The sequence below is a fragment of the Pyrus communis genome, chromosome 7, assembly GCF_041283825.1.
Source record: "Pyrus communis isolate YQ-2024b chromosome 7, ASM4128382v1, whole genome shotgun sequence".
Classification (NCBI taxonomy): domain Eukaryota; kingdom Viridiplantae; phylum Streptophyta; class Magnoliopsida; order Rosales; family Rosaceae; genus Pyrus; species Pyrus communis.
Window position 1 is genome coordinate 11,419,035 of NC_142571.1, and position 16,448 is coordinate 11,435,482.

Genomic DNA, 16,448 nt, shown 5'->3' on the forward strand with positions numbered 1-16,448 from the left:
ACGGGGTTTATGATAAGAAAAAAGTGGAACTCGGTGGTGTGATGATCTCTAAATTTAATTGCTTATGAGTAGAGATAACAAAGTAATGCGGTGGTGCCTGAACCTTGTTGGTTCAACAATGAGGATAAGGTTCAGTGTAAAAAAAAATCACAATGTTAGGAGGTAGAGAAAGTGTTTTAGTCTAAGGGTAATTAAGTATTCTGAACATCAATTTTGGTTAGTTTTATAAGAATTAGAAAAAATAGGCTATATTTCAAGAAGGGAACTGTTATTAGCACTCCAAAAATCTCATTCTACACTCCTCACAAGTGCATTTTTATTTCTAATTATAGAAAGTTTGGAGTGCCAAATGAGATTTTTGGAGTGCTAATAACGATTCCCTTCAAGAAATGCTCTTTAAAATGGCTATATTTCCAAATTTCCCTTTATATAAAGGTGAAACAGAGGAAGAGAGGTTAAAGGAAAATGAAGATAGTGGGTTGAAGAAAGAGGGATATGTTTAGAGAGAGATAATTCTATAAAAAAGTAAAAAAATAAAAAAATAAAAAAATATTAATAAATATGAATTAAATAATATAATTTGTGAGTTTGTTAGTTATTATGTTTCTTAATCCAATAATGTACCAAACGTTTTATTAATACAATTCAATTTAGTTTATTGTAAGTCAGTTCAGATTAATCCCTAAAGCTAGTATAATTCAAAATAGTCTGGTGCACAAATGTAAGTGAGGAACTTAGTTTTTTTTAACAAATGATATTATCAACGCTAAAAAAGAGGGATGAATTTAAACTTAAAATAATTTAGTAATAATGTAGTTCAAATTCGATTTTAATGAATCTAAGCGTCTTACTTGTAAATAGAAAAGGACGCTATTATTCCCGAATACTAAGCGACAAGTTAGGAACTTAGTACACCGAAAAGGTAATTCAGACACAAATATGTGATTGTGTCAATCAACTGACAAGTCCTCCCCTTTTTCCATTCCCCCGGACGCATTCCGATCATCGTCACCATATCCAAACCCTCACCTCCCCAATCCCTTTCCGGTTACCAATGGATCCGGTTCTTCCAGTTGCGGTGCTCACGATTCTCGTCGGCGCTGTCATCGCCCTCGCTTTCTTCACAAGCTACTTCCGGAAACGGAGCTCCGAAATCCAGTCCATATCGAAGCCGGAGCTCCAGTCGGACCCGAAAAAGCACCAATCAAAGCCTCACCAGACTAAGAAGTCTCACGCCCGAGCTCACTCTCACGCCTCTGACAAGGTAACACCGAAGCGAGTCTTTTCCTTCTGGAAGTCTCTGTTGAATTTTCTGTTTGGATGCCGAGAAAATGTGTGATTTTCTTTTTAATTGAGTTGCATGTTATTCATTCGACCTCATTACACAGGGAATGATTGAATTTGCAATGCTTTAGGTTCAGAGTTAATGAATTTGATTTTGGTATGATCTGTTGGATGACGGAATGTAGGATCAAAACAAGAAACATCATCCGTTGGATGTGAATACTTTGAAAGGCCATGGAGATGCGGTCAATGGCCTATGCTTCTCCTCTGACGGGCGGAGTTTGGCAACAGGTATGCAATCATTTCACTTTTCTCCAAGCTTAGAGCGTGAGTTATTTTTCGTTATTTTTTTTTTTTTTTTTGAGGAGCAATTAGAAATGATCTATTATTAGGTTAAAATCCGGACTTCAATATTCGTTACTTGGTTGGCATTTGTTCGATGAGTTACAATTGTGTATGATCTGTTTTTTTGGATGATTTAGAATCGTGTATAATGTGGCCGGTGATTTTGATTTTGATTTTGACTTGTCTGATGTTTATATTTCAATTGCTCATTATTTCTTACTCTTTTAAACAGCTTGTGCGGATGGAGTGCTTAGGGTATTCAAGTTGGATGATGCTTCGAGTAAAAGTTTCAAGTATGAATTTCAACTACCCTTGATGCATTACCAGTTACCAGAGAAGTTTCGATTATGCTCATGAGTTAAGTTGCTTTGCATTTCTCAAATTCTGTAACTTTTCAACAGGTTTCTGAGAATTAGTTTGCCTCCTGGAGCTGGTCAGCCTGTAGCAGTTTCATTTTCGGATGATGGATTATCAATAGTTGTGGCTTCTCAAGGTCTGACCGGATCTTCTTTGTACATGTACGGTGGGGTGGAAAAACCCAAACCTTCTGAGGGAGCTAAGCAGCAACCCAAGCTTCCTCTGCCTGAAGTCAAGTGGGACCATCACAAAGTTCATGATAAATTAGGTATTCTCACCCTATCTGGGACCACAGCGAGTTATGGCACTGCTGATGGGAGTACAATTGTTGCTTCATGCTCAGAAGGTATCTTATTATTGCCTTATCCTGCATTAGAATTTGTGCGCATGTTTACATTCAACATTTTCTAACTTCATAATACGTAGTGACATTTAAAAAGTTTTGGGCTTGTAAGGTTGTATACACTATATGGTCACATTTAATAGTGCTTGTAGGATTCTTGTCAGAATTATTTAGAAAGTGTTGAACTCTTGCAATGTATGAAAAGGGTTGCTTAGAAATTTGATAACCACTTGAGAGAAATGATTATGGTGAAGACTGTAGAATGTAGAGTGAGAAGAAAGGGGTGGGAAAATTAACAATTAAATAGAGTAAGATGAACTCAGGTCAATTTTGTTTGGTTTCTACTTTCTAGTCTTTAAAGGGGTGTAATCAGGCGTACCATTTAAGCCAGTAAGATCTTTCAGATTAAAATTTTGAATCTCGACAAACTTGACCCAAACAGAATGTTTTTAAAATTACCAGACCACGCGTCAGAATGCCATTGGTTGTTCTATTTCTTTACCGTACACTCCCCCACCCTGAATCAGTGTATCAACCTTAAATTCCCTAAAGTTCTTTTGCCTTTTTCTTTTTCTTTTTTTTTGTTTTTTTCTATATCTATGACATCTTCTCTTCCCTTCCGCACAATTCACAACCTCCATCTCCTCTCTGCAGTCATTCCCTCGCAATCTCCACCTTCAAGATGCTTCCTCCTGTACGTATGCAGTATGCACATACCTTGATCAATCAAATAAGGATTTGATCACCAATAAATGAAGTTCTTTAGCTTTCAATGTTCCATCCAACTTTCCTGCTCAATCTTGATAGTGTATTTTCCTTCTGTTTATTTTATTTTTTGCCCAATATCCCATGCCTCAATCATCTAATCTTCATGCTAGAATTTCACATTGCCAGTAGATCATCAAGATTATGATCTCAACATGAATACTAGTTCTTTTTCCAGAGTTTCCCCTGATTGAGTGTGCATACTTTGTGGTTCTAATTTGTTATGTTACCTGTAGGAACTGACATCAAACTTTGGCATGGTAAAACCGGCAAGATTTTGGGGCATGTTGACACAAATCAGTTGAAAAACACCATGGCTGCTATATCACCAAATGGGCGTTTCCTTGCTGCAGCAGCGTTTACTGCAGATGTGAAGGTAAATTATCTGTAAGTTCTTCAGTGGCCTAGGGATGTGAAAAATCCCAGCGACATGGGGTGTTTAAAGAAGTTACAAATACTTAGGAGTTCCTTGTTTTAAGAGTTCTACTTAAGTTTCATATTAAGGATTGTGACATCATGTTCAATTATGGTTTACAGATCCAGTTCTTCATTCAAGTTGATCGCTCATTCGAAAAATACAAATAAAACATTTACGTTGACCACAATGGGATTTAAATGCTAAGTGCAACACTTTCTTGCATGTAGTCATATGTGTTGAGCATGTGCAAAGGAGTGATTTCAAAAGGTTCTGCGACATTATAGAAGTCCATGTATTAGTTTGATGTGGCCAATTATCCACATCATATTTGGGTTAACCAAATAATTAACTTGCAAATTTGAGGTCCATTAGCATTTTCAGTAGTAACTCGGTTCTTTCTTTAAATTGCATACTCAGTTTTTATACCTGCTCTGGACCTTTAACTTTCTGGATACCATAATCAAATCCGTTGTTTAATTGGCATGTTAGAGGAACTAGGTGCTTTATAGCCTATAATATAGTTGTTCTGTTAACATCCCAGATTTTCTTGGCAGGTGTGGGAAATCATCTATTCAAAGGATGGTTCAGTGAAGGAGGTCACAAAAGCTATGCAACTTAAAGGCCATAAGGTTACTTATATGTTTTTATACTTGTATGTTTTTATGTACAATGATGTTACATAATATGATTTCATGCGTGTCTTAGCGAAGCCTCTCTATCAGCTTTCCATTAATTTTTTGAAAATTAAATGGGATCAAGTTCAAGGATTAGCGTTGGCCAGAAAAAGAAAAAAAGAATAAGTGCTTATTAGGGTTTATTGTCTATACTATAGTATATTATTATATGTTTTCTTTTGAAGATTACAATTATGATGCAAATTGTGGTCTAGGATAAATGCTACAGTTATGCAAGCTACTTTCGGAGTCATTAAAGCCCATAAGGTTACTTATATGTTTTCTTTTGTCTATGATCTCCAAATATAGCTTCCCGCAGTCCTTGTATCCATACATAAGGTGTGCAAGAATGCTACTTTTGGAGTGCAAATAACAAATTCCTATGTTTTCAATCAATGACATCATTTGAATTCTTTTTAGCTGTAAAATTGTAACTTTGTTTTTGGTTCTTTTTTATCATCAATTCTTTTTGCTCATGCTTGAATTGTATATGCTATATCTCAGTTACATCTGGTTGTTTTTTCAGAGTGCAGTAACTTGGTTATGCTTTACTCCTAACTCAGAACAAATGATCACAGCGTCCAAAGATGGTTCAATAAGAATTTGGAATATCAATGGTATGTTTGACTTACATTCTGTTCTGTATATTATGCCTTCTTTGCATGTACAGCAGCATAATAGTCAAAACAGCCCCCTCCCTCCAAGCATATACAAACACATGCACCTATGTAATCTTAGTCCATTACATGGAGTACATATCAACTGTCATACAAACATGGAGTATGCATCAACTGTCATATAAACATGTATTACATGATTTACATCAAGACATGGCAAGTCAAAAGACAAAAAATATCGAGTCGTTTTTTTGCCCCAGCTGTTGTTCATACGCTCAAATCAAGAGAACACACTTTCATTAATCATGTTTCCCAAATATGGTCATTTAGTTTGTATTATAAAGATTGTGGAAAATTTATTTCTTCTCATTAATAGATGAACCATGCTTTCATTAGGGTCATAATTGCCTTCCTTGTTTGTTTCTGTTACAGCGGTTAAAGAATTTGATAACTACCAGTCTACCATGTATTTGAAACTGTGTGCATGTTGTATAAAACAGTATATCCTATGCATTGGGTGTCAGTTGTCTCTTATGGTTTTAGGATAGAAACAATTTTCTGTTAAATGGAATTATTCATCTGCATGGGTTGTACAAAAATGTCTGGATGGGGTTCTTTGTGTCTGATAACTTGTGTTGGTACTTTCAATTTGGCATACTGACTCTCGTTGTTTGTTCTTTCAAAGTTCGATTTCATATGGATGAGGATCCAAAAACTCTGAAGGTGTTTCCAATTCCACTTGATTTGGGTGGTGCTGCTGCCCACTATGATCGTCTTAGTTTATCTCCGGATGGAAAAATATTGGCAGCAACCCATGGTTTGACACTACAATGGTTATGCATTGAAACTGGAAAGGTCTTGGACACAGCTGATAAAGCACATGAAGGTACGCTTGAGTTTATTTTAAGTTGTTTTTTTGTTTCTTCATTTTATCCTTTCCATGTACCTTGTTGGTTCTCCAATATCAAATTACTTTTCAGAAAGAAATTTAGTATCTTTTTCTACAGACAAATATATGATGTTTTTATGGCCATGCCAACATTCTTGGTCAGTTGATAAAAAAGAATGAATTTATCGATTAGGTTAAAATGTTTGATTGAGCACCACATGTAAGAATTTGCTCTGCTCTTAACAAGTACTATGTGCTCGGTAAGCCAAATGTTTAATATATACCGAAGATTCAAGTCAACTGTACATGTTACTTAGGAACAGATGAGAGGGGAAATAATTTATTTCATCTTAACTTGCTATTCAAAGTTTGGTGGAGCTTTGGATCGTTATCCCAGAGATGGTTTCAAGTTGTGAATCTTCTCTCATTCGTCTTCTCCATGCAGGTGACATCACAGGCATTTCTTGGGCACCCAAGCCAATTCCAATTGGTAAATCACTAGTCTTGAATATCTTAAACTTGTGTTGCAATTAGTTTTTATATGTCATTACCGCTCCACCGTTGACAACATTGGCACAATAAGAGCATGATAAAGTGTGCCTGTGTACAGAAGTCTGGCTAACCTGAATAATTTTTCCATTACAAAAACCCTGGTGTTTCTAGTTCTGTGTGAATATGTTTCGGCATAAAATCTGTTCCGTTACAGCATCAGGGACAATTTAAAGTCTAATGGACAGTCCATTTGATGGTCTGACTTATTGAGAAGTATTTGGTGGAGAGATTGGTTACAAGACAATCGAATGTAATACAATTTTGCTGGAATTAGCCCTCAAGTAAACTTAAATCAGGATCTATTATCCTCCAAATGCTGTATTCCATTTGTCGAGACTTGATTAATTATTGTATTGCTTTTAATTGTCGTTCTAATATATTAATGCGTATCATTTTTCCCTCCGTAGGTGATGAGAAAGTGCTGGTTTTGGCCACATCGAGTGTCGATAAGAAGGTAAAATTTTGGGCCGCTCCACCTGTTCCTGCATCGTAAAGGAATTTTGTAGGTCCACAACGATCTCATGCATTGTCATGAATGAAATCCTGATATGACCTGTTTGCCAATGTCCCGACGGGAAATGTTTCATACTTTCTGGGCCAAGTAGTTTTAACAACTTCATGATATGAAGCTACTTCACTGCAGTTGAAAGGCAGAGTGAAACTTGTTAGAGCATTTGTCTTGAGAAAGCAAATGTTTTGTTTCACCGGCATAGTCAGATTTCACTGAGATTTTGATGATTATATAATTTTAAGCGGATCTGGACCAACTTTTCGCTCTTCGTGTATAGAAAGTGCTTTTAAATTTGAGTTCAGATTTCTTTGCCCTCCCTCCCACCCTCGCTCGTAAACTTAAGTCGAAATTTAGAAGCTTGATGTTTAAATATTTATAAGCTTTTGTTGTAAGCTTGATAAGCTATAATTGCTCCATAGCAAAATGCCGCCAATAACAGTCGAAAGTTAAAAAAAAAAGCGAAAAAACTAAAAAAAAAAAAAAAAAGCAAAAAAACAAAAAAAAAAAAAAAAAAAAAAAAACTTGCTCTTGGGTGTGATTCACAACAAGTGGCTGCAATGTGCGTTAATTGTCAATGCGTCTTTGCTCCGGTTTTCGAGTCTGAGCTTCCGTCAACTGATAGGGGAGCGCGTGTTACAATCCTAGAGTTGTTTCTGGTTTAAAATTTCCTCGATACAGGTGATATTTTCATGAAAATATTCAAAAAATCATAAAAAGATATGAAAATGGAGGGTGAAGTTTAGACTTCACCTTATATTGGAGAAACTCTTTAAATTTAGGCTAAATCGACATATATTGTCGATATTTCTGACAAATCTATTAAATATCGAAGGAACTCATATATTTCGTCCAAACTAATGTTTGACAATCTCTGATGCGAAAATAGTTAAGCACATAAATTAACCCTCTTGTTGTCAAATTGTAGTAAAGATGCAAGTAGGGATCGTTCTAGACCGGGGATTAGGAGGGCTTGCTAAAACCTCTAAACTGACTCAAAAACATAAAAACAAAGTTAAAAACGTTCACAAAGACTCAAGGGACTCAAAACAGGTTCAAAAGACTCAAAACTGCCTAAAAACACTAAATAGGCAGTTTCTGACCTTAAACACAATTTTGGACGAATTTAAGATTATAAGTTGAGTCAAAACACTTTAAAACATAAACTAAACAGATTCTAAACACTATAGAACAAGAAAGTAAAGGGGGGTTTTGTCTTGACGAAAATTGAAATAACAAAACAAGTTGTAAAACTAGGCAGATTGTAAAAACGAATTTCTTAAAAACAAGATAATGGATGGATTAGTTAGAGGTCCATTCTCCACACATGACACATTTGTATATGAATCGATTCTCCAATTGCTTTTCACTAACTATGATGCTCAACACCCTAAGTTAACCGTGATGCACTAATTAACCTTCAAATCTTCCTTATGTCAATGAATTGGATGATGCATGCGACAATTCAAATCATTCTCCAACGGTCCTCAACATGAATGCATAGAAGAGGTACAGTGAGAGATCATTATGCTTTATGAAAATTATAAATGTTGACGAGGCAATTGTAACTATGAATGCATGAAACTCTTGCCAAGAATTCAATTAACGCGGTTGTGACTAGCAACCTTCACTACTCATGTTTATAAACTTGTGACGATTAGGTGAAACTCGTTTATAAACTAGCATCGAGTTTATGCATGAAGACTAAGTATGCATCCCTAATCAACATACAAAAACAAGTTTTTTAATAAACAGATAATTGAATTGCAATCACAACTTAACAAATCACAATCGGAAGAAATCAATTCATATTTCAAACATGTTCATGGCTTCAAACTTTCCCCTAACTAATTAGGGGTTTAGCCACTCATGATTACAACAAACTTAGAAGATAATAAGAAGATAATAACAAAGTAACCATTGAAATCAAGGAGAGGAAACACGTAAAAATTCCAACAACTCAAACTTGAATTGTATGAATGTTTAGGCCTCTTCTCCTCCTCTTTGTTGTGGCACAAGGTCTAAGGATAGTGTTTTGGAGGGTATTTGTATGTGGAATGGAGTGGGGAGTGGTGGAAATGGAAGGGGATACACGGCAAAGGGGAAGTGTGATGGTGTTTGGATTATGCACGGGTTGGATGGATTGTGCTGTTTTGCACGACAAAGGATGTTGTTGGTCTCCATTTGTGTATGAATGCATGGGTTTTTATAGGGGGAATGGGAGAATATGTGGCTGATTGTTTAAGAGTGCATGTGGCTCTTATGATTGAGAGTGCATGTGGCTGAAACAATGATGGAAAAACAGCTAGGAAAAGAATGATTAAAGAGGGAATGCATGTGGAAGTGTGGCTGCAATGAAGGAGAAAAGCTGGAAATGTTGAATGAGAGTGCACGGCAATAGGAAGTGTGATGGGTTATGCACAGCTTGGTTGGGATTGTGGTGCAATGATGAAGGAATAATGTCATGGTGGCTGAAATGTGGTGCAATGATGAAAGAATAATGTCATGGTGGCTGAAATGTGGTGCAATGATGGAGGAATAAGTGCATGTGGCTGAATTGGTGGTGAATGTGCACGGCAAAGAAATCTGAATATGGCTTGGGTGATTAATCCATGGGAGAGACAGCTAGGGGGGAGGAATATATGCATGATGGTGCATGAATTATATAATGAAAAGTGAATGATTAATGCTCTAGTGTTAGGACAAAGGTGCGGCTGAAATGGTGGAAGGTGTGTGGCTACTTCAAGTAGGAATCCTTGTGACATCAACTCTTCAATTTCGTCCATTCCTTTTGCTCCAAGTATAAGCTATCCATCCTTAGCCCAAAAGTGCTCCAAAAGGCTCCAAAATGCACTTCTTTGCTCCTTTAGCCCTTAGAACCTGAAAACATACGAAAATAACTTAAAAGACTTAAAGAACTAAGAAATAACAACGTAAATGCACAAGAACAAGCCAACTAAGTTGCCTAAATATGCTTCTATCAAATTCCCCCACACTTAGCTTTTGCTAGTCCTCGAGCAAAACAAAACAACAAAAGAACACGAAACTAGACAAAACGAACAAAGCACAACCTACACCTTCCAACGTTGCCTCAGGGATTTCCAATGCACATGACATGTTCAAAATTCATTATCTCCACAGATTTTAGTCATCTTCACACTTAAGTACATTCTTAATCATAGTCACCACATACTAGTTCACAATTAAGCATTTAAAACCATGTTTTGAATGTAGTAACATGCCTTAGAGAAATCACTTAATTCCTTACAAGATATGCACTCAATTTTCACTCAGATTTTCTAACTACAGACCTTAATCTAGTTATATGTGAGAAGATTAATGAAAACGAACACTCACATATATATATATATATATATATATCACAAAGAAAGCAATTTCTGGAGTTAATAAGCATGTTTAGATATGATCTCATGAATGGAATGCTACTACTTAGACGCGAGAACCAGTGACACCATAAGCTCATACCAAATTCAAACTCTGCAAATTTAAATGCACAACACTCAAGATAGAAGTCAAGGGTTGTAATGGGGCTTGGGGTGTTTGGCTAACAAAGAAGGGATATGGAAAACAAAGGTTCTTAAAGAAATAGTGAACAAAGCATTCGAATCAACTTAGAATTCACTTTTGAATGAAAACTCAACTTTTGAACAAAAAGGGAAAATTTAGACAATTTAGGGCCAGATTTGGTGTTTTGGACCCCTTCTTCAACATTCAACACTTAATCACTCATTTTTTTCAAACTTTTTTTTTTTTTTTTTTTTTCTGAATCTCAAAACATACATATAAACTTAAGAACAAACATTCCTTCCCCCACACTCATTTTCTTGCATAATGTAACTCAAAAGGAATTCATTTAAGTCATGCTCACTATCTTTTAAGAACAAGGGTGTGGACTGTCCTAAACTAGGCTAGGTGAGGATAATGTGGGTTAACAAGGAATAAAGGCTTAACAAGGCTCAACGGGGTTAACTTAAACAAATAATGAAGTAGGATACACGGCAATTTGGCTTTGGTGGTGGTCACTACACAACTTCTTCTTGAATATGTGTTATGCAAATCAATAACATGCTTTGAATGAAATGGGCATGAGTTCTAGCGTTTGGAACTATATGATGAAACGCCTTCTAAGTAGTAACCAAGCAAAGAATAATGAGATCATGCAACCACTTTAGAAACAATAATGCACAGATTTTAACTCTAAAAAAAAAACGTTTAGGCTCAAGTCTCACAAGGTTGTAGCGTTTGTTTGAGTTCCTTCCTTCAAGCATGTTACAAAAACGAATTTTTCTTTTATGATTGCATGTGAAGTCATACATTATAATCATAACCAAGCATATACCAAGAGTAAATCAAACTTTTCTCCATGTTTATAACTCTTTTTAACAGTCATGCAATTACAAACCAAATCCTCATCATTGTGTTGGAAGGTACCCTAAGACACAAACACACAAAAACGACTCAAAACACTCTTTTTAGGCTTTTCAAAACATGTTTTTCAAATTTTTATGTGATTTTCGGAGTTATAAAACAAAACATACTAAAACACTCTAAAACAGCTTAAAAACACCTTAAAACAGCAAGGAACAACACTTGAAGTTATGGGTGATAAAATCCCACGAATTTGCATCAAATATACTTAGTTACCCCCCCCCCCCCCCCCACACACACACACACTTAAATCAAACATTGTCCTCAATGTTTTAAGCATAGATTCACACAAAACATAAGTAAACACATAAACAGCAACTAAACATACTAAACATGGCAGAATGTAACTAACAAAGAGAAGAGTTTAGGGACGCAAATCTGGTTATAGAGTGTAAATTCCATCTTCTCCTTGGTGATTGCTGATAGGAGCATATTCATGCGACTTAAATGGCTTGTTCTCGTGCATTTACGTTATGTTTCTCTCGTTATTTTAGTCCTTTATGCTTCTTTTGTGTGTTTTCAGGTTCTAAGGGCCTAGGGAGCAAGAAAGTGCATTTTGAGGCCATTTGGAGCATTTTTGGGCATGATTTGGATAGCTTAATCATGGAGCAAAGAGGATGGACGAAATTGAAGCCTTGTATGCTCTTTGGGGACATCAAACAAAGGGCCTAGCCCAATCAAACAAATCCTTTGAGCCATGGAAAACCTCTAGCCCAATCAAACACATTATGCCATACAAACCAACCTATTTTAGGCCCATTCTATGTACTTAAACCCTAGCCCTTTAAACTAGTTCATTTATCACTTATCAAACCATTCACTTATCACTCACCACATATCATTCACTTATCACTTAACATATCATTCATTTATTTCACTTCCATACTCCTTTTAATTCCACATGCATTCTCACACATGCACATCATTCACTCACATTTCCACCATTCATTCTTTATTCCTTTCCAAACATCTCACATGCATTTCCACCTTCCTACTTCATCATTTCACCACATTCTCCCTCTTTAACTCTACATGCATTATTTATTGCATCTTCACATGCATTCACACACACTTTACACATTCAAACCGTGAGCTCCCATTCCTATATGCCATTTTCAGATTTCCACCCACTAACCTAGTCATCAACACATGCACTTCCACCTTTCATCCACAATGATTCATGATTCATGATTCATTCACTTTGCATCCTTTAATTCAATCACATACTTTCCCATTGTATAATACATCCACATGCATCTTTAACCAACAAACATTACAACCACATGCACCCTTTTCTCCACATTCCAAACATTGCCGTGTATCCCCTTCATTCCCATTTCCAACATCTTCACATGCATTTCCACTTTCACATGTCTTCACATTCAATTCCAAACAACAATCATTTCAAATGCCATGCATTCACATGCATTTTCAACACCTACACACCTCACACACATGCAATTTCAGCACCAACAAGCATCATTGCCGTGTACCCCATATGCATTTTCAGCTTTCACATGTTTTCCTAACTATTTTCCATCATTAATTAGCCACTTGCATCTTAAACAAACAGCCATATACATCTCCATTCCTCCTATAAAAACCCTTGCATTCTCATTCATTTGGCATTCATTCACTCCCCATTCAATTCACATCTCATTTTCATACACAACACACCACAAATACCTCCATTCTTGCCGTGCAGTCCCACTTCATTTTCTGCATATTTTCTCTTCACTCTTCCATCTCCAACCACTCCCTACTCCATTCCAAATACACCTAAAGCCCTTAACATCTCCTTAGACCTTTTGACACAACGAAGAGGAAGAGAAGAGTGCCTAAACGTTCATACAATTCAAGTTTGAGTTGTTGGAATGTTTGGGTGTTTCTTTGATTTCAAAGTTATAATTTAATTCTCTTTGTTTTGTACGTATGACGAATGGAAGATAAGAGTGCCTAAACGTTCATACAATTCAAGTTTGAGTTGTTGGAATGTTTAGGTGTTTCTTTGATTTCAAAGTTATGAGGAACTAAACCCCCTTTAGCTAGGGGATGATTCGAAACTATGTTTATATTTGCAATTTGAATTGATTACGTTTGGTTGGAATTTCATAAGTTGTGGATTCAATTCGTTTAACTGTTTGATTGATAACTTATTTATGTATGTTCATTGAGATTGCAAGCTTAATTTTCATGCATGAATATGACGCTAGAATATAAGTGAGTTTCACCTAATCGTATGAACTTATATTCACAAGTAGTGGAGGTTGCTTATAAACAATCGCGTTAAACGAATTCTTGGCATAAGTTTCATGCGTATTCCATAGTAACGAATGCCTCGTCAACACTTATAATTTTCATTGAACTTAATGATCTTTGTTGAATGTCTCTATCATGCGTATTCCATAGTTAGGGACTTTGATTAAGAATAATTTGGTTGTAATGCGTATTCCATTCAATCCAACGAATTTAGGGAAATTTGAAAGTTAATCTAAGCGGACCTAATTAACTTGGAGCATTGAGTTTCACAACTTATCGAAAGACCAACTGAGAATCAATATTGTATGCAAGTGTAACATGTGTGGAGAAGAACCCCTTGGCTATTCCATCATCCATATTTTTATCACATTCATATTTACATTTTGCCTTTAATTATATTCTGTCTTTTTAATTTAATATCGTCCAACCACAATTCCCCCCCCCCCCCTTATTTTGTTAAGTCTTAATCATTCGTATTTGTTTTATTTTTGTATCTTTAAGCTTTTGGAGTCATAAACAATTGCAATTTCGTCTAAATCAAGTTCTAGCTTCTATTTGAGTCAATTTGATTGTTTTAGACAATTTGAGTTTTTCAAAGCCATTCTGAGCATAGTAGTCTTGTTAAGAGTATTTTAATTTAGTTTTTATGTTTTTAAGTCAATTTAGAAGGTTTTAGCAAGCCCTCCTAATCCCTGGTCTAGAACGATCCCTCACTTATCCATTCTACTACAATTGTCAAACGAGGGTTTAATTTGAGTGTCAAGTAAATCTCGCATCAAATTTTGGCGCCGTTGCCGGGGATTAGCAACTTTGCTAATCCTTTGTCTTTATTTTTATATTTTTTTTGTTTTTCGTGCATTCTTATTTCAGATTCTTAGTTTGTTTGTTTCCTTGTTTTTTTTTTAGGTACTGTGTATGACTCGTCGCTCTCGGCCTATTATAGAGAACATCTCCGACTTTGACGGTGATTTTGAACGCACTTTGAGGAGAACGAGGAGTCAACAAGAGCCACCACAACCTCCACCACAACCTGGGCTTGAAGAAGACGAAGTAGGTGTAGAAGAAAAGCCCACGGATCAGATTTTTGAAGAAGAACAAGCCATGGCAGCAGATAATAGAACCATCAAGGAGCTTTCGGCCTCGGGTTTGGATAATGCATTGCCTCTTTGTATCCAATACCCCACGGCTGCAGAGGGGAAGACTGAGGAATTTGAACTCAAATCCAGTTTGTTACACCATATTCCGAAGTTCCATGGCTTGTCTATGGAAGACCCCAACAAACACTTGAAGGAGTTCGAGGTGGTTTGTTCGAGCATGACCCCCGTCAATGTGGATGGGAGTATATTGAAGATGAAGGCCTTTCCATTTTCACTTATGGACAAGGCCAAAGATTGGCTCTACGAACTAGCCCCGGGAACTGTGACTTCGTGGGAGAGTATGAAGCGTGCTTTCTTGGAGAAATTCTTCCCTACTTCGAGAGTGATTCTCCTACGGAAGAAAATTAGTGGTATTCAACAGAATCATGGCGAGATATTCCCGGCTTATTATGAGCGCTTCAAGGGCCTTGTAGCTTCATGTCCCCAACATCAAATGAAGGAGGAACTTCTCCTTCAATATTTCTATGAGGGCCTCCTTCCTATCGAACGTCAAATGCTTGATGCATCGGCGGGAGGAGCATTGGTGGACAAAACACCAAGGGATGCCAAGGTTCTCATAGCCAACCGAGCGCTCAACGCTCAACAATATGAAGGAGTGGGCCAAAGGGAAGCCCCACGGCAACAAAGTGTAAATGAGGTAAGTGCTATTTCTGAAATTCAATCACAACTTGCTAATCTTACTTCTCTTGTTTCTCAGGTTGTGATTGGTCCAAAAGCACAAGAACACCAAGTCTGTGGCGTGTGCTCAATTCAAGGGCATCCATCCGACAAGTGCCCTCAACTAATCGAGAATGGTGGGTGGGAATCTGCCAATGCAATTGGTTTCCAAGGACAAAATCAAAACAACCCATACTCGAACACTTACAATGCCGGATGGAGGGACCATCCAAACTTCAAATGGAGGGAGCCACAACAAGCTGCCCAACAAGGAGGATTTAGGCCAAACCCCCCTGGTTTTTATTCCAAGCCGTATGCACCCCAACAATCCCAACAACCTTCGGCATCATCTCATTCAGGTACGTCTTTGGAAAGTAATCAAGCTATGCAATTACTAACCTCTATTTCGCAGGGGTTGCAAAATCAAAACAACCGGATAGAAAATAACGAGAAGGAGATGATGGATATGAAGAAACAAATAGGGCAGATTTCTGAGTTCCTTGGACAGATTAGAGAGCAAGGAAAGCTTCCTAGCTCAACCACAGTCAATCCAAAGGGAGGATTCGAATCCGCCAAGGCCATCACCCTAAGGGGTGGAAAAGAAGTTGGGACCGAGCCAAACAATCCCAAATCTGCCCAGAAAGTAGATGAAAAGACGACACAACCTGAGGCAGATCACCCTACCTCGGCCAAATCAGGTAATTTAAGTTCAAATTCATGTACTTCACGTCCTAATCTGCCCAATGTACCTTTTCCTCGCAGGTTCATGCAAGAAAAAAAGGAAGAAAGCGAGAAGGACATTCTTGAAACGTTCCGGAAGGTGCAAGTGAACATACCGCTTCTCGATGCAATCAAACAGGTTCCAAAGTATGCTAAATTCCTCAAGGACCTATGCAATACAAAGAGAAGAAGGGCAAACAAAGAGGTAGTGAAGGTAAGCGAGAATGTGTCCGCTGTTTTGCAACGTAAACTGCCTACCAAGTGCAAAGACCCCGGTAGTTTCACGATTCCTTGTGTGATTGGACATAATCGTTTTGAACATGCCATGCTTGATTTAGGTGCATCCATAAATGTCATGCCTTATTCTATTTATGCATCTATGAATTTGGGTGAATTAAAACAAGATGGTGTAATTATACAATTGGCCGATTGTTCTAACGCGTATCCAAAAGGA

At 37.0% G+C, this 16,448-nt stretch overlaps 1 protein-coding gene across 1 annotated transcript; it reads left to right on the forward strand.

The window, feature by feature from the left end:
* The first annotated feature begins 859 nt into the window (after positions 1-859).
* On the forward strand, positions 860-7,011 carry LOC137734118 (uncharacterized). Its single transcript, XM_068473404.2, has 10 exons — positions 860-1,264; positions 1,470-1,575; positions 1,862-1,922; positions 2,031-2,332; positions 3,331-3,470; positions 4,067-4,141; positions 4,713-4,803; positions 5,489-5,689; positions 6,138-6,182; positions 6,652-7,011. Exons 1-10 carry the CDS (start codon positions 1,055-1,057, stop codon positions 6,735-6,737), a joined length of 1,317 nt encoding a protein of 438 aa, XP_068329505.2. The 5' UTR covers positions 860-1,054; the 3' UTR covers positions 6,738-7,011.
* Positions 7,012-16,448: the final 9,437 nt, after the last annotated feature.